The 19472-nt window shown below is 44.4% G+C and overlaps 1 protein-coding gene across 2 annotated transcripts in view; it reads left to right on the top strand.

Moving 5' to 3' along the window:
• prkd3 (protein kinase D3) overlaps positions 1 to 19472 on the top strand; it is a 488274-nt gene that overhangs the window by 376471 nt on the left and 92331 nt on the right. For both annotated transcript variants that reach the window (XM_070889279.1, XM_070889278.1), the window contains one exon: positions 2333 to 2410. In XM_070889279.1, the coding sequence (XP_070745380.1) occupies positions 2333 to 2410 (78 nt within the window). The remainder of the gene's footprint in view (positions 1 to 2332; positions 2411 to 19472) is intronic.

Genomic DNA, 19472 nt, shown 5'->3' with positions numbered 1-19472 from the left:
CTAATGAAAAGGACGCTCAAAATCAGGTTATCCCTTATACACCCCACCATGAAAGAAATTGTTGAGAGCAGGCGTCAGTCACAATGTGACGACCGTGACAGGAATGCGAGGGCGTGATGTATTGATGTCAATGACCCTGTCTTTGTCCTTAATTACGCTGCAGGGCCCAAATGGCTCGCAGGCACTGTGATTGCCAAACAGGGGAATAGGATTCTGGTAGTTAAACTTACCGATGGACAAATCTGCCGCAAACACGTGGATCAAACAAAAAGGAGGTTCAGCAACCCCATAGAAGAAGCAGAGGAAGAACACGATGTAGAGTTCACTTCACCACCGGTGACCGAACACCGGAACCAAGTGGAGGAGAGCCCAGTCACTGTGGGCAGTCAGAACAGGCCTGAGGCACCGCAAACAGCAGACACTCAGGCCAGCGCCCAACAACCGGAGCCCCAACTCAGGCATTCTACAAGGGAGCGTAAACCACCAGAGACTTAACCTGTGATTCCAATAAGACTTTGGGGGGGAAGTGATGTCATGTATTCAACTGTCATTGTAACCCACGTATAAACTGACCTAAGTTGTACACCGTGAGAACACTGACCACTCAGTGGTGAACTTATGGGAAACACTCCTAACCTGGACTTTCAGGTATAAAAGGGGAAGCTCCACCCACCTTCTTCACTTCAGTGCTGGAAAATAAAGGTTACTGGTCACAGAGTGACCACCTCTCCAGTATGGGCCTCATGTGCATTTATACTGTATAGTAAGGACATATTACAGCTCCGACCAAAATATTTGTCCAGATCTTTTTTTTCCCAAAGTCATTAATTGACACAGCACTAAGTAGGGTGACCAAGTATCTATAGCTTGGAGAGAGGGAAATAATAAAAGATCGATTAGAATCTGTTGTTTGGCTTGAGATTAATTATTTTTGTACTTGGTGTTCTTGTTCTGTGTTCACAATCCCAGCCAGATAACCTGCTAACATCTGCATTACACATTGCTCCAAGCTTTTGAAAAGCCCTGGATCACAACTCCACTCGATCCTCTTTTCTGTGAGTCTTCACAACCTCGGCATTCTCTTCAATCTTCACCTGAGTTTCTCACCCATGTTGTCTCCATCACCAAGGCTGCCTAATTCCAACTCGCTAACCATCCTTACCTCGGCCTATTTTCCTCAGAAGCCCTGATTTATGCCTTTTTCATCTCCAGATTCCATTCACTCCAATGCTTTCCTGAACAGTCTCCCATCCTCCACCCAATGTAAACTCCATGCTCATCCAAAACTCTTCTGTCTGTATGCTACCCTGCAACCAAGTCCTGCTTGCCCTTGATGTGAATTCAGTTCTGGCTGACCTACATTATTCCTTAAATTTAAAACTCTCATCTCTGTCTTTACTCCAGGCTCCTGTGCATCCTTTCCTCCTTTTGCCTCACTATTTACAGTCTTGTCTTTAGCCACCTATGCCCCATGGTCTGGAATTCACTTTCAATGCTCCTCTGCCCCTCCATCCTCCTTCAAACCCATTTCTTTGATCAAACTTTTAGTGACCCATTCTTACCTCTCTTTTCAGCTCATGATGCATTTATTTCTTAAACATCTGTGAAGCTTCTTGGGATATGTTTCTACATTAAGGGCGCTATAAAAATGTAATTTATCATTGCCCTTATCCTTCTTTCATAACTTGTGGCCTACGTCCCACAATCATATCTTTCATTCTTCTCTCAACCTTTCCCAATGCATCGTTGGTTTTTGTTTTGAATGCAAGGTGCCCAAAGCTCTTGTTATGAATGCTGTTTAACATACGCTATCCTCTAGTCCTCAGGTACAGCTGTTGCATTTATGGAACTCCTGTATATATGGAACCTATATTGGTTGATACGCATGAAGGGCTTGCAGAGGTAACATGATTTATTGAGAGTGTTGCTCTACAAAAGTTGGAGGTGTTGGGTATTTTCCCTTAACACATAGCAGAATTGCAAGAAATCTATGGGAGAATTGAAGGAACCTTTTCAAGACTAAAAACTAATGTGGTCTGTCCTTTTTCTTTCTAATCCAAAATTCTTCGCTCTAATTTCAAAATGTTTAAAATCTGGTGATGGCAAAAATATTAAATTTGAATGCTTTATTTGTTGGAACGTTGCGTTCTATTAACATGTATTGTTGCAGGCAACAACTTATCAGACTGTGTAATCTTTGTGTCAGGGAACACTTCGATCTGAACAGGCTTGGCGGCTAAAACCAGGCTTGTGTTTCTATTTAATAAAATGATCTTGATGTTGTCTTGAAATTAAATAGGAGATTAATTCATAGTGATGTTTTCTCTTACAGAGAAAACGACATTACTGGAGGCTCGACAGCAAGTGCCTTACACTGTTTCAGAATGACACTGGAACCAAGTATTACAAGGTAAGGGCTCACAATTCAGTCCCACGCGGCAACGGAAGTGAAATAAGATAATTGTGTTTTATCTAGGGTGAAGAATATTTTCAGCATATTATGTCACTTGTTTTATTTTGTATAAAATTTATGGTTTTCTTTGTACAGATTTTGTTTACATAATTGTCTGCGAGAGGAACTAAAGCAGACCTGCTGTGTATATTGTAATTGACAGTGAGGTTTTGTATTACTTGATGTTTTGAAATTAGTTTAAATAGTCCAATTGACTCAGAACATTGTAATGTGTTCTGAAGTAATAACCAGGAGGGAGTAACATTATTCACCAGACTACGAAACATTTTCAGAAATGTAAGTCATGCTGATCTAGGTTTGATATCCAGTCCTTATTTGATTCGCTGTTTCAGCAGTTTGGATGCTTTGTTTGACCTCCGTATCTGTGGGCTAAAGAGGAGAGAAATCAGCCAATATTGTCATCCAATGACCCCTGCTGGAATGTATGTATGTATGTGCGTGCGTGCATGTGTGGGTGTTTGTGTGTGGGTGCACCGAGGGAAAACGGTTTTGGTTTACCCGTGGAACCTCCCACAATCAAATAACCCACTGACATTTACTAGCCAGGCTTTCACGTGAAGTAGGGTGGGCAAGTAAGGTGAGCAAGGGTCGGGGGTGCCCGTTGAGCTGTACCTCAAGATGAATCACTGTCCTCGGGAAAGGAGGGGAGAAAGTTTTGGGGAGGCTGGGGAAGAAATACCCAAGTGACTAATGTAATTGGCAAATTGTTTATTTGAGTGCAGTCGTGATAAGCCAACCGGAAACATTAAAATGGCAATGATCTTATCAAGAAACTCAGTGGGCTTAGCTGAGATAGTTCAATTGAACCTTTTGTAGGGTGACTTTGATCTCGAGATGTCCTTGAGTGGGTTGAATTGTATACAGTAGTTGCATGTTGATATATGACCTTTTGTAACTGCTGCAGCTTCAGTGAATGGTCAAGTTTGCGTGTTTTTCTATGACTTGTTTACGAGGTAAAGTTTGTCTGTGGTCAGGTAGTTAGTCACAATTTACCCCTGTAGAATTTAAATGGTCTGTTTCTTTTCCATAGGTTCTCTGTTGGCTTTAGTTTGTTTTTCTTCATCTTTTTATATCATTCTTTGAAGTTAATAGAATCCATGAATTATGCCTGTGAAATAAATAGTGTGCCATGCTGCGCAATGTGAAATGGGTCCAAGTACAGCTTTAAACACCCAATTGTGCTGAACCTATGGGCCACGTGCATTAAATCGCTTTCTCTGAGGCACACCTCCTGTGCCAGCTTCCAGCCCCTGCTGCTGTTCAGGACAGTCGGCTAATATTGCACAGCAGTTTTATAGCAGCCAGATCAACCTTGAAACAATTGAAAATGCAATTTTGAGCACTGGGTAATGAGCATTTTCTGTGTGCTAGGTGGTGGCTCCTGCCCACTGTTGTTTCTGTATAATAAACATCTTTAAAATTAAGGTTAAAATATTGCATCCCCACCCTCCTGTTGGTGAATCAGTAATTAATGGGCATAAACTCAAGGTCTGTTTTATATTTGTTCTCTCGATGTGGCAACATTGTACTTATTCCCTGTGCCTAGTTGCCCTGAGAAGGTAATAACAGGGTTTTTACAATTGCAAAAGCAAAATACAGAGGATGCTGGAAATCTGAAATAAAAACAGAAAATGCTGGAAATACTCAGTAGGTAAGGCAGCATCTGTGGAAAGCGAAACCGAGTTAACGTTTCGGGTCGATGACCTTTCGTCATTTCTTTTGCAATTGTTAAACCACTTCAGAAGGCAATAAAGAGTCAATCAGGATGTGGGACTAGAGTCTTGTGTAAATCATACGAGATAGAGGAGGTAAGCTCTCTTCCCTGAAGGATATAAATGCTGTTTTATGACAATACGGCAGCTCTCTCAATTTTCTGATAAATTACCCTGATTTATTGAATTCATTTTCACAGCTTGGATATGAACTCACCACCTCTTGGTTGCTAGTCCAGTACCATAACCAATACACTGGCATCCCACTTAAGAATTAGTGCTAGAAGCATAGGAAGGGAGTTTAGAAATAAATTTCTCGTGCAAAGGATCATTAGGATATGGAATGCTTTACCACAAGTAGTTTTTGGGATAGGCTAAAGGGAATGATCTGAGAAATGGGATTAAACAAGATAACCTCAGTATTGATTTACCAGTGATCTGAGTAGCTACTTTCTGTACTGAAACTTCATGATTCTGCAATTTTCTGTTGGGTAAAGGAAACCACTGCTGTAAGTGGCACAGTACTAACACCATCTAAGAAAGGAGTCTCCATGGAGCTATCTGAATAAGTGAAGAAGACTCATGAAAACTAAACCCGTCAATTTATAATAACACCATCAAACATCTGTTCTAAACATCTGTTGAAGTTCATTATTGTACCTTGTATGTGGATGATGGGAGTCGGGGCGGGGGGCATGAACAAGATATGGAGTGGTGTCAGCTGTGGCCCAGTGATAGCACTCTCTCCTCTGAGTCAGTAAGTTGTGCTTTTAGTCCCACTGTAGTCTTGAACATATAATCTCGGCTGATGCTGAGGGTGTGCTGCTCTTGTCAGAAGTGCCGCCTTTCAGATGATACTTTAAAACAAGGTTCCATCTGCCTTCTCAGGTGAACTTAAAAGATCGAGTAATCTCCCATGTGGTTCCTTGCCAAAGGCTTTCCTAAAGTCCACATCCACCACATTTACTGCATTTCTCAGATCTACCATGCACATTAAAAACATAAGAATTAGGAGCAAGAGTAGGTCATGTGGCCCCTTGTGCCTGCTCCGTCAATCAATAAGATCATGGCTGATCTTCGACCTCACTTCCAATTTCCCATCTGATCTCCATATCCCTTGATTCCCCTAGAGTCCAGAAATCTATCTATCTTAGCCTTGACTATCACAGCTCTTTGAGGTAGAGAATTCCAAAGATTCACAACCCTCTGAGTGAAGAAATTCCTCTTCATATTCTTAAATGGTCATTCCCTTCCCCTGAGTCATTGCCCCTCAGTTCTAGACTTTCTAGCCAGGGGGAACAACCTCTCACATCTACCCTGTCAATCCCCCACAGAATCTTATATATTTCAATGAGATCACCTCTCATTCTTCTAAACTCGAGAGTGTAGGTCCAGTTTACTCAATCTCTCCTAATAGGACAATCCTTTCATCCCAGGAATCAATCCAGTGAACCTTCATTGCACTGCATCTAAGGCAAGTATATACTTCCTTAGATAAGGAGAGCAAAACTGCACAGTACTCCAGGTGTGGTCTCATCAAAGCTCGGTTCAACTGTAGCAAGACTTCCTTACTCTTGTATTCCAACTCCCTTACAATAAAGGCCAACATATCATTCCTAATCGCATACTGTACCAGCATGTTTCCTGTACAAGTACACCTAACTCTCTCTGATCACCAACATTTAATAGTTTCTCACCATTTAAAAAATATTCTGTTTTTATATTCTTTCTACCAAAGTGAATAATCTCACATATCCCCACCATACTCCATCTTCCATCTTATTGCCCACTAACTTAACATGCATATATTCATGTGTCATCCTCAAAGCTTACTTTCCCACCAAGCTTTGTATCATCAGCAAATTTGGATACATTACTTCCTTAAAGAATGCTGAGAAAATTTGAGATTATTTTATGCAATGCAGTACCTTTTTAAATAGTTTATCTATTCCCCTCCCTCCCTCCCTGTTACAATTATTTCCTGTAACACTTCCCTATTATGCCTTTACCATCATGCCTGTCAATTACATTTTGTGTTGCAATTAAATTTGCCTATTTATTTTACTTATCCGAGTCCTCCAGCCTTAGGTTAGTTAGCAGTACAGGTACTACAGGTGTGCGACGTCCAAAATCCGGAATCCGGACATCAGGCCGATCTGTGGCAGGGTCGTTCAGAAACCAGAAAATGTTCCGAAATCCGGACTCGGCCACCCGACCTCCTCCGGCCTCTGCCCGATCTTCCCCTCCCCGCCCCCTCTTCCCCCCCCCCCCCCCCCCCCCCCATCCTCCCGTCCCTGCCTCAGCCCGATCTCTCCTTCCCCTCCCCCCTCCAACCTCCGGCAGCCCGACCGACCACCCCCTCCCCTACCTACCTTGGCCCGACGACCCCGTCTCCCCTACCTACCTCGGCCTGACCGACCACCCCTGCCCTACCTACTTCGACCTGACTGACCTCCAGTGACCCGACCGACCCCCCCCCACCCCTACCTACCTCGACCCAACTGACCCCCTCCCCTACCTACCTCGGCCTGACCGACCTCCCTCCCCTACCTACTGTCAATTACATTTTGTGTCGCAATTAAATTTGCCTATTTATTTTACTTATCCGTGTCCTCCAGCCTTAGGTTAGTTAGCAGTACAGGTACTACAGGTGCGATGACCAAAATCCGGAATCCGGACATCAGGCCGATCTGTGGCAGGGTCGTCCGGAAACCAGAAAATGTTCCGAAATCCGGACTCGGCCGCCCGACCTCCTCCGGCCTCTGCCCGATCTTCCCCTCCCCCCCCCTCTTTCTCCCTCCCCTACCTACCTCGGCCTGACCGACCTCCCTCCCCTACCTACTTCGACCCGACTGACCTGCGATGGCCCGACCGACCCTCCCCTACCTACCTCGGCCTGACTGACCCCCTCCCCTACCTACCTCGGCCCGGTCTCTCCTTCCCCTCCCCCCTCCCACCTCCAGCAGCCCGACCGACCCCCTCTCCCCTACCTACTTTGGCCCGACGACCCCGTCTCCCCTACCTACCTCGGCCTGACCGACCACCCCTCCCCTACCTACTTCGACCCTACTGACCTCCAGTGACCCGACCGACCCCCCCCCCCCTCCCCTACCTACCTCGACCCAACTGACCCCCTCCCCTACCTACCTCGGCCTGACCGACCCCCCTCCCCTACCTACTTCGACCCGACTGACCTCCGATGGCCCGACCAACCCACCCTCCCCTACCTACCTCGGCCTGACTGACCCCCCCCCCTCCCCCCTCCCCTACCTACCTCGGCCTGACTGACCCCCTCCCCTACCTACCTCAGCCTGACTGACCCCCTCCCCTACCTACCTCGGCCCGACCGACCCCTGTCTCCAACCTGCCTCCCTGGCCTCGGCTGGAGTGCCCTTACCTCGGCGGCCCGACCTCGCCCCGGCTCTCTGCAGCCCATCCTCGCCCCTGCCCTCGGCGGCCTTACCTCGGCCGCCCGACCCCACTTACCTCAGCCCAGGCAAAGGCGTTCCGAAATCCCGAAATACACGGAATCCTGAACGGCCTCGGCCCCAAGGTTTCCCGATATTGGACATCACACCTGTACTATGTTAAAGGTGCTATATAAATGTTTAGAATCCAGCCCACTGGCTGCTCCCTCCTTTGCTGCAGTACTTATATTAAATTAGTTCTGGTTTTCTCAATCACTGATGGGGGAAGCCCTTTTTAAGATATTTTATAGATATTTTTTGACTTTCCTCCTTAACTTTTTCTTCTCCAATCCCCAACTATCCTCCTCCTTTGTCTCCAAACCTTTCCAATTATTTTTGTTACTCAACCCAAACTCCCACTTTAACAGTAAACTCTCTCGCCCTGTTCTTTTATCGTCTTTCGACACCCCCCCTCCCCCTAACATTTTTACCTCCCCTACGCAACCTCTTAAATTTTCCCTTTCTACCCAATGCACATTCACACTTGTGTAATAAAAGAAAGACTTGCATTTATATAGCGCCTTTCATGACCACTGGACGTCTCAAAGCACTTCACAGCTAATGAAGTACTTTTGGAGTAGTCACTGTTGTAATGTGGGAAATGCGGCAGCCAATTTGCGCACAACAAGCTCCCATAAACAGTAATGTGATAATGACCAGATAATCTGTTTTATGTTAATTGAGGGATAAATGTTGATCAGTACACTGGGGATAACTCCCTTGCTCTTCGAAATAGTGCCATGGGATCTTTTACGTCCACCTGAGAGAGCAGACGGGACCTCGGTTTAATGTCTCATCCGAAAGACGGCATCTCCGACAGTGCAGCACTCCCTCAGCACTGCACTGGAGTGTCAATCTAGATTAATGTGCTGAAGTCTCTAGAGTGGGACTTGAACCAACAACCTTCTGACACAGAGGCAAGAGTGCTGCCCACTGAGCCACAGCTGACACACAAAGTCCAACACAACCCCATTTTTTTTTTTAAACAACTCATCCATTTACCTAGCATAAACACAACCTTCCATCAATGGACAAACTGACACTTGTACAAATATACATTTTTTTTTTGTTATATCTCTATACACAATACTCCATATAAGGCACATCGAATACACATATTAGCCAGGAATTTTCAGTTGTAATGACGGCGAAACTGTCAACGTTTACCTTCATTACTGTGTAAAACTGACAGCAACTTCTCGCTTTTGTACATTCGCAGTTAAACGCAGAAATACGGAAGTTGCTGTCAGTGAAAACCTGTGTTGTTGCGGTCTTCATAGATGCAATCAACACAGAATCACTGATGTAACCTGATCTTCATTTTACACATTATTCTCACTATAAAAACCATGAAAATGTTCAGCCTTGTTCAATCAGGAGTAACTGAGTTTGTAACGGCATACTAATTCATAATTACTGCTGACCAACCTCTCTGGCCCTGAAAAACTCATTTTACAAGGGTGAATTCTCATTCCCTCTGAAGAACATTTAAAAATTACATGATTTTTAAAATCATTCATTTTTATTTTATTAAAGTTTGTTTATGAAATTTCAGCTGCTCCCTTAATCCCATGTGCATATCCCAATCATTATTTTGCTTTCTGTGCAATGATTTAAAATGTGAATTATATTTCATGATTTTTACTTCCTGTTTGGCTGTCAGTGAGAATTCTTCAATTTCATTGACTGATCAGCCTGACTGCTGCCTGCCCTGTTGCTGGACGCCACAGATCCCATATAGAAGGTGCCCAATTCAAAGTGACATTGGAATAGAGGAAATCCAGGCTCTGGAGTCCGTTAAATCTTTGAGGGCAGCTTTATTTCAAGGTCAGCAGTGAGCTCTGTTCATTCCCCGCTTACTGCAAAATCTAGGCCAATATGTAAAAATACTTACTATGTTTCGTTATTTATTTTAACTCCTATTCCCTTTATTCATTAAACTCTACACCTGTATAAAAATCTTTTAATCTATAATTTTGTCTTACTTTCCAACAAATTTCTTTAACTTCAATTTCTATATAATTTCAGTCTATTTTACATTCATTACCTTATTTTAATATTCATTTCATTCCCAATAGCAAAATAATAATATTCTCCATTACACCATATAATCTAACTCTGTTTATTAAACAGCACACTGTGAACATAACATTTGAAACCCTCCCACGTCTCGTGTTGACTTCACTAAAAGTGGTTACTTATGACTAAGATACTTACCTATTGCAATGTCAGTCACACAGTGGTTTAATATATTTTTTATAAAGACTGCAATTTACAAACAAATGCTTTTTCTGGACAAGACAACTATCTTTTGCAAATTAGTAATTTAAATCATTAACTGTAAAATCATAGAAATTTACAGCACGGAAGGAGGCCATTCGGCCCATTGTGTCCGTGCCGGCCAACCAAGAGCTATCCAGCCTGATCCCACTTTCCAGTTCTTGGACCGTAGCCCTGTAGGTTTTGGCACTTCAAGTGCATATCCAAGTACTTTTTAAATGTGATGAGGGTTTCTGCCTATACCACCCTTTCAGGCAGTGTGTTCCAGACTCCCACCACCCTCTGGGTGAAAACATTTCTCCTCAACTCCCCTCCAATCCTTCTACCAATTACCTTAAATCTATGCCCCCTGGTTATTGACCTCTCTACTAAGGGAAATAGTCCTTCATATCCACTCTATCATGGCCCCTCATAATTTTATACACTTAATGTTCTTAAATGAAATTGTTGAAACATAGAAACATAGAAAATAGGTGCAGGAGCAGGCCACTCGGCCCTTCGAGCCTGCACCACCATTCAATACGATCATGGCTGATCATGCAACTTCAGTACCTCACTCCTGCCTTCTCTCCATACATTCTGATCCCTGTAGCCGTAAGGGCCGCATCTCACTCCCTTTGAAATATATCCAACAAACTGGACTTGACAACTTTCTGTGGTAGAAAATTCCACAGGTTCACAATTCTCTGGGTGAAAAAGTTTCTCCTCTTCTCGGTCCTATATGGCTTACCCCTTATCGTTAGACTGTGACCCCTGGTTCTGGACTTCCCCAACATCGGGAACATTCTTCGTGCATCTAACCCCTCCAATCCCGTCAGAATTTTATATACTTCAATGAGATCCCCTCTCATTCTCCTAAATTCTAGTGAATATAAGCCTAGTCGATCCAGTCTTTCTTCATATGTCAGTCCTGCCATCCCGGGAATCAGTCTGGTGAACCTTCGCTGCACTCCCTCAATAGCAAGAATGTCCTTTCTTGGATTAGGAGACCAAAACTGCACTACAATACTCTAGGTGTGGTCTCACCAAGGCCCTGTCGAACTGCAGCAAGATCTCCCTGCTCTGATACTCAAATCCCCTCGCTCTGAAGGCCAACATGCCATTTGCTTTCTTAACTGCTTGCTGTACCTGCATGCCTACTTTCAATGACTGATGTACCATGACATCCAGGTCTCGTTGCACCTCCCCTTTTATTAATCTGTCACCATTCAGATAATCTGCCGTCCTGTTTTGCCACCAAAGTGGATAACCTCACACTTATCCACATTATACTGCATCTGTCATGCATTTGCCCACTCAACCAGCCTGTCCAAGTCACCCTGCAAGATGGATAAATATGAACGGTCACAAATGGAGTTGCCTTACTAAAGCTAAAATGGTGAAAATGACTTGTTCACTCAATTTTAGTATGGCTATATTGCAAATTTTCAGATGTCACGCGACCCTAAAACACTCTAATTATTAAAATTGTAGTGTTTACATAATGGGGTACTGAGTCACACAGACCAATAATGTTCCAAGTTCAATCTCTGGTCATTGTTGGGTCAGAATTTTCCTGGGACACTCTGAAGACATTATAGTTGGCCTCCGAGTCCATGGGCCAAGGATAAGAGAAATGTGTGGGATTCCTGCTTCTGATCATTCTCTAGTGGCCCCTGCTTGGAAGTATACATGTACGGATGCTGGGTGTGGGGAGGGTTGGACTTGGCTACGATTGCTACTGTGACTAAAAGGTCTGGAATACTCACTTTTCAGGTTTGTATGTGAAGAATGACCAGTTGGATGAGGTTCTGAAGTAGTGTTCAAATTTGAGTCCTTGCTGCCAGGGTTAATGGGAAAGGATTTGAGGGAAAATTGAAAGGGAAATACTAATGGCAACCTGAGTCATTCCAATGCAAATATTAGAATCTGATTGTCATAAGTATTAGGGTTGAAATAAGATTGTAATTTTGTGGTTTATCAGAGAAGACATTGGTTAGAAAAAGTTTATCCATCATTTTTTTTCCAGATCACTTGTCCTGTTTGTAATTTACAGTAAAGATTAAAATGGAACTTTGCTGATGTAAGGATATTAACTGCGTATGTATAGGGTAAGTCGGCTATTGGGTTGGAATGGCAGTCAGCCATAGCAGGCAGATTGTTAAAAAGGGAAGTATTCAAGTAGCTATCACTATGTTCCAGGAATATAAAAGAATGTACTGACAGATTTTTCATACTCTACTTCATATTTTGATCTCTGTTTTTAAAATGGGCGCCTGTTTAATTATAAGCAACGGGAATAGCAACACTTTGATCCCTCCTCTTTCATCATCTCAAATCAAACTATAGATTTCTTTAAATTTGACATCAGTTTATCTCGCTTCAAATTCCATAAAGAGAAGTAGTGTCCCTATTCCTCTGCTGGGACTATCTTCTTGGAATCAGGTCAATTTATGGACTTCCTTGCTGGTTGAAATTCTTTTTCCCTTCCTCCACCACATCCCCCTCTGCCTCACCCACTGTCTGAGCCTACATCCCTGACAGCATGTGGTACAGTGACAGTCATGATAGGGTCATGACCATAAATGTTCCTCTACGCAATCTAGCACAGCTTTGTATCCCTGCAGGAGCAACAAAGTGTGGACTGTTTTAATTTTATTTAATAGTTTTATATATTTTTTAAGATTCATGCTCCCTGCAGTCCATTGGACTTCTTGGCAGCATCTCTAACTTTGTATGGAATCCTGTTAACGTTGGGATAAAAATGACTCTCCTGTCCATGTTCGTGCGTTTAAAACAACTTGCTGCGAGAGGCATGGACCTCAGCATGCATCCTAGCTTGTGTGCAGAAACCATGGGGGTCAAGTTTCGGCCTGAGTTGCTCCTATTTTTTTGGAGCAACTAGTTTAGAATGGAGTATCTTAGAAATTGCAATTCTCGGCATTTAATTTGCTCCAGTTCTAGTCGGTTAGAACAGTTTCATTTTAGAACAGATTTTTTTTTTCAAAAGGGGGCCTCCGGCCACTTACGCCTGCTTTGCAAGTTTAGGCAGCGAAAACTTACTCCAAACTAACTTAGAATGGAGTAAGTGTAGATTTTTGCACGCTGAGAAAAACCTTGCCTACACTTAGAAATCAGGCGTAAGGAAGAGAGATGGGGGGGTGGGAAGGGAAGTTTACAAACATGAAACACATCACTTTTACAAATAAAGAGCCATCAATAATAAATGATAAATAAATCAATAAATTAACCACTAAATCAATCAAAAAAAATTACAAAAATAAAAAAAATAATTAAAAAATCAATAAATAAAAAATTAAGTTTCTACTCACCGACTGCAGCACCGGGAGCCCTCCAACAGCGTGCTGGGATGCCCCCCCAGTGTCTCTCTCTCTGTCTGTCAGTGTCTCTCTCTCTCAGTGTCTCTGTGTTTCTGACAGCGAGGGAGAGGGAGGAAGTGGGGAGAGGGAGGGGGGGAGAAGAGGGAAGAAGAGGGGGGTCGATGGAGGTGATGGGGGAGGCTGAACAGGCCCGGCCGACGAGAGGAAGCCGGGCCGAAGACTTTGGGCGGGGCCCGCCTCCAGCAAGATGCCGGGCGGGCGGGCCCTGCCCAAGATGGGGAGGGGGATCGGAGTGGAGCGGACCTGAAGGGGGGTGGGGCGGGAAGAGCCGGAGCGGAGCGGGAGCTGAGGGGGGGAAGAGCGGCAGACAGCGGAGCGGGAGTTGAACGGGTGGGGTGGGGGTGGGTGCGGGAGAGAGCCGGACCGGGAACTGGGGGGGTGCGGGAGAGAGCCGGACTGGGAGCAGGAGCTGGGGGTTTGGGGGGGGGGGTGGGGGAGGGGGGAAAAAGAGCCAGACCGGTGGGTGGGGGGGGGAGGCGGTGGCTGCGGGAGAGAGCCGGACCAGGAGCAAAAACTGGGGTGGAGGGAGGGTGCGGGATAGAGCCGAGATGGGGGGAGGCGCGGGAGAGAGCTGGAGGAAGCAGGAGCTGAACGGGGGCGGGCGGGGGGGAAGAGAGGAGCCAGAGCAGGAGCTCAAGGAGGGAGGTCCAGTCCTATCTTCGCCGCCCCAGTGAACCCATTCGGCCAGGGCTAGAGGGCAGCATGCTTCAGGCCCCTCCCACACAGCCTCGGGCGCCTGGAGCTACTGCACATGCACGCACACACTGCAGCACACATGTCCAGAGATCCCCGCACTGTTTTCAGCGCCGGGACCTGGCACCGCCCCCCACAGCTTGTGCTGCGTGCGCCGAGGGCCTGGATTAACCTGAGGGAGGGGAGAATACCGAGGTAAGTTTTAGGTGCAGTTTTGAGCACGGAAATCAGGCGTGGCTCGCGGGGTTGTACCGTTCTAGGCACAGCCCGAAACTTGACCCCCTTGTTTGTAGCTGACCTCAGTGCTATTTGCAGCAATAAGTAGTCAGCACTATACCTCTGGTTTGCCAACTGTACATTGCGCTCCGCAGATACAGGTCAGAGACTGGTAGCAGCAGTTGATAACTGTGAAAGGAGATTTACCATGATAGATTTTTATTTATATTCAATTGAGCAAGACCACCATTGTCAAGTAGTTCATGCAGTGCAACAGATAGTTATGGCAACCGTCCACTTCTCAACACAATGATGTAAGCGCTGAAGCAGCTCTGTAAGGTTGTGAGCAGTGGAAGAATGCAAATCTTGAATGACGGTCCTTGCCCCAGATGGTACAGGTGTAGATCACGGCCAAAATGTGAAACCGGCACTATTAACTCTTCAAGCATGAAGTGCACTCCTTCTCTTTCCTTTCCCTAAGCCACCTCTATTCAGCTTCTGTGGCTCCCTGAGGCAGCCTTTGAGTGGTGACCATATTCTGAGTGGCGAACCAGCTTTGCATCCTGAAAACTATTGCCTTCTCACACTAGCAGGAATGTGGATGACCACACTGGCACAAGATGGATAGAAAGTATAACAATTCACTACCTGCTGGAGTGATGCTCCGCAGCTTTACTGATCTATTTCTGGGCCTCCATGGTTGAGTGTCACGTCAGGAGCATAAATCACGCCATTATAAGAGTCACCTACAATATTAATTGTCAGCCCTAAATAGCTGCAGCGGGAATAATTTGTAATAACATCGTAAATCCAGTAATTTCATGATCACCATTATGTTCAATGGGGACCGTCACGGCAAGAAGACTTTTATCAGCTTTGGCGATGCTAACGGTGGAGTGTCACAAAATGTCCAGCAATTTACGGAGAATCGGAACACATGGTGCATTCCTTCTACCCCGCAAATTCCTGGGATATTTTACGAATTGACGATCACCATTAATGCGTTATTTTAATGACCCGAGTTCCCAGCAATTTCTGTCCCAATTGTCTTAATTGTGCGAAGGCAAAGCAGTGCTGTTTATTAGATGTTATGCCTAAACAATGTATTAAAAGTTTTCAGCGATGTCTTTACTAAAGTGCAGCCAATGATTCTCTTTTTACTTCTTCCAGCCCCCCCATCACCCCCACCTCAATAGTCGGTTGTACTCTTTCATTAGATGCAGATACTGCTGAAAATCTTTGCAAACTGTCCTCCAAAAAGCCACACCTTTAGATGCTGCTCTTCCTAGATACAAATATAATTTCTTCTCGAGGCATTCATTCTCAATCAATCAATCGGTCCCTTTCTCTCTCTTTCCCTTTCACTCCACCCCCACCCCCCCTGCTCCCCACATATAATTTTGGCTTATTTTAATGCACAATTATCTGGTTGTCCTTAATGGCTTTCGTGTCTGAGCTTCATGGTGGGCATTTGGGTCCTCTGTTGATTGTTGATTGTGAGGCATGGCCCACTCCTCCCTCGTGGCCTGCAATGGGCCTGTGGAGAGAGGCAAGTATAAGTGGTCAGTCTATAAATATAAACTGAGTACATCCCATTTAGGTTGTGCTCTCAAAACTAAATTATGAGCCACTAATATTGAAGTGCTTCAAGACTCAAACTGATTCATCACTTTGCAGCGTTCTGTTTTTTTTAAAAAAACAGCACCGGTTTCCCAAGTATTTTTTTAAATAATATAATTGCTTCTTTAAATATGTTAGACTGATAAATATCTTGTTTCAGTGACTGCTTCAAATAGTTTGGTTAAATGTCCGTCTCAGATGAATGAAGCCAAATTTGATCTTGTATCTGCTGCTCTGTACTGTATTGTGTTGTGGACATTGGCTTAAATAGTGACCTTAGTTTACAGTGCTGTTGAACAGTCTGTGTCTGTATATGTGCGACAAAACTGGGGGGGAAGGGGGATGCGGGGGGAAGAGAGGATGTGGATTCGGCAGACACATAAGCACGTAACTCACAACCTAAAATTGAATGATTCACATAGACCAAACTCAGTGTTCATTTTATGGTAGACTTTTGAGTCCCATTTTGACCACTGGTTTTACATAAGTACTGTAATAAGTGGCTGTGAAGTATGGAAAATTGTGATAATTGACCTTTGTAAACATTTGCCAAAGTGAAAGAATGCTGTGTGGGCAGTGATAACTAGTTGTAATTCAGTGGTGTGACCATGTGGCAATCATTGCTTGTGTATGTTGCTATGGTGACGGGAGTAGGAGTGGTTGTCATGGCTGTTTACATTGAAACTGTACCAGTTCAAAGATTGCTGCTACTGTCTACTTACTTGTATCAGCTGATGTGTCTCGAGTTAATAGCAGCCAGAAAGTAATGCTAATGTTTATTTTTTTTTAAAGTATATTTAAACTGTGCAGAGGCCACTTGTCTGGGCTGTAAAAAGTAATGTGCATTATGTCCTGTGAGAGTTTCCTACCTCTGTTGCAATAGATCGATGGTTTTGTGCCGATAGATACCTATCCACTTTTGTGCAGGGGAGTAGAGTGGGAGGATACTTTTTTCAAGTTTTTAGCTAATTAGGCTAAAACTAAATTGCTTTTTCACGTTAAGATGGCATTTATTTAGTAGCCTAGTTGCAATCTATAGTGAAGCCTGCCTGGTTGCTAATATTATGAAATAATGGGTCAAATACTGAGCTAAGGTAAGTGATGTTTCAAAGGAAAAAATTCCATTAAGACGCAAGTAGGGCTGAGAAATTGTGCTTATGCACGCAGTCATTTTTATTGCTCCAGATTTCTTCAGTGCGCCTTGATCTTGATGCTTAAGTTCGGCAGAAGCAAAATAAAAAGTGTAGGAAAAACAGCAGAAATCATTTTCCTTACAGGCTCAAGGGTTTGTGTCAAAGGTCACGTTTTCTTGGATGACTTGAGAGATTAGCTCAAATTTGAAACTACGGAACAGATTATAACAAGGAAAGCCAGGTCAAATATAAAGAATATGCGTAAATTACAATTGGGAAGATGAGAAAGACCAAGAGAGGGAATATGAGAGATAATTCATTGAAAAAAAGAGGGCAATGGAAAAGTTTTCTATTAACACATAGTGAACAGATATTTAAGTTATGGGTAGGGCCACTAAGACATATTGAAGATGAGCTTGAAGTAGGGAGTGAAGAAATGGTAGAGATATTAAATAAGGACCCTGCTTCACACACAGTGGATGTTGCGATTGTAGAACTGCCAAAAATAAAGAACAATTAGTGCAGGTTATTATTCAAAGAGTTACTCAAGGTAGATAAATCACTGGGACCAAATGGTGTGCATCCAAAGATCCTGAGGGAAGCAGCAGCTGCTCGGACAATAATTTTCCAAAATTTGTGGAAAGGATAAACGGATGACAAATCTAACACCCCGCTTCAAAAAAAAAGGAGGCAGGGATAAACCTGGGAATGATTGGCCAGTAAGTATTGCCTCAGTTGTTAGTAAACTGAGAGTCTGTTAAAAGGGATGAAATTGCTAAGCATTTGAAAAAACAGGAGTAAATCTGTGCCATTCAGCATAAATTTTCAAATCGCAGGCCACATTTAACCAACCTTTTACAATTCTTTGAAGAAATAAGAGAGGGTAGATAAAGCAAAAGTAGTGGATGTGACTTACATGGATCTTCACAAAGCATTTCATAAGTACCACATCAGAGACCTATGGCAAAGACAAGGGCACATTGAATTAAGGGGAATGTGTCCAGATGGATAAAACGATGGTTGGTGGACAGAAAGCAAAGGGTAGGATTGTCAAGGGAGTTCCTCAGACTGGAAAGGTGAGTGGAATTCCACAAGGGTCATTGTTGGTGTAAAGTCCTGTCCCCTCAGTACAGATTCACACGAGGCATGTAGTGAAGTCAAGGTCACTCTGGACCTGCACCTTTATTTCACAGCTCTGGAATGCTGCACTTGCCTGAGACCTGTCCTTATATACCTGTCTCTTGCAAGTGCACCTCTGGTGGTAAGGTATGCTGGTGGTTACAGGTCATATCTTATTACAGTCATGTATAGCATGTTGGGATACAGTTATATATAATAATGTAAGATACATGACATCACCCTCTCCCCAAGGTCTTATTGTCTTTATAGGTTCAGTCTCTCAGGTGGTCTACGCTCTCGCGTGGAGCGTCCGAGTTGTGGTTCAGTTGTTTGCCTTGGTGTCTGTTTTTCTTTGGTGTGGTTGCTGGTATCTCGCCTGGGCTGTCTGTTTCGATTAGTGTGATTGTTGTTGACTCGCCTGGGCTGTGTTGGGATTGCCCTTTCCTCAGGTTGTTCCCTCTGTCTGTCCACCAGGTGTGGTGCGAGTTCCACATTGTAGTCTGCCTCTGGTTCCGCAGTGTTGTTGGTAAATCTGCTTTTGACTTGGTCTACATGCCTCCGGCAGGTTTGGCCATTGTCCATTTGTACTACCAGTAGCCTGTTTCCTTCCTTGCCCGTTACTGTCCCTGCAAGCCATTTGGGACCCCTGCCATAGTTTAGTACAAACACTTTGTCCCCTATCTCATTCCATCGCCCCCTCGCATTTCTGCATTGGTACTCAGTCAGCTTACGGCGCTTTGCCTCAACGATTTCGTGCATATCTGGGAGGATTAATAAGAGCTTTGTTTTTAAAGTCTTTTTCATCAACAGTTGCGTGGGGGGGATCCCAGTCAGTGAGTGCGGACAAGATCTGTATGCCAGCAGCAGTAGCGACAGGCGACCCTGCAGCGTGGGACCTTGGATTTTAAGCATGCCTTGTTTAATGATTTGCACTGCTCTCTCCGCCTGGCCGTTGGAGGCCGGCTTGAACGGTGCTGTCCTGACGTGATTTATGCTGTGGTCAATTATAAAGTCTTGGAATTCTGCGCTGGTGAAGCACGGGCCAGTCACTGACCAACATGTCAGGGATTCCGTGCGTTGCAAACATGGTTGCGAGGCTCTCCACAGTGGTGGAGGTTGTGCTCGAGTTTAAAATGGTGCATTTGATCCACTTTGAAAATGCATCTACAACTACGAGGAACATTTTGCCCATGAATGGGCCCACATAGTCTACATGCACCCGCGACCCCGGTTTGGTAGGCCAGGGCCAGGGGCTCAGTGGAGCCTACCTGGGGGCATTGCTGAGTTGGGCACAAATGGTGCACCTTCGGACGCAGAACTCCAAGTCCGCGTCAATACCAGGCCACCAGACGTGGGATCTGGCTATGGCCTTCATGAGA

Source organism: Pristiophorus japonicus, chromosome 9, assembly GCF_044704955.1.
Source record: "Pristiophorus japonicus isolate sPriJap1 chromosome 9, sPriJap1.hap1, whole genome shotgun sequence".
Classification (NCBI taxonomy): domain Eukaryota; kingdom Metazoa; phylum Chordata; class Chondrichthyes; family Pristiophoridae; genus Pristiophorus; species Pristiophorus japonicus.
Note: the sequence above shows the minus strand (reverse complement) of the source record. Positions and strands in the feature narration are given on the sequence as shown.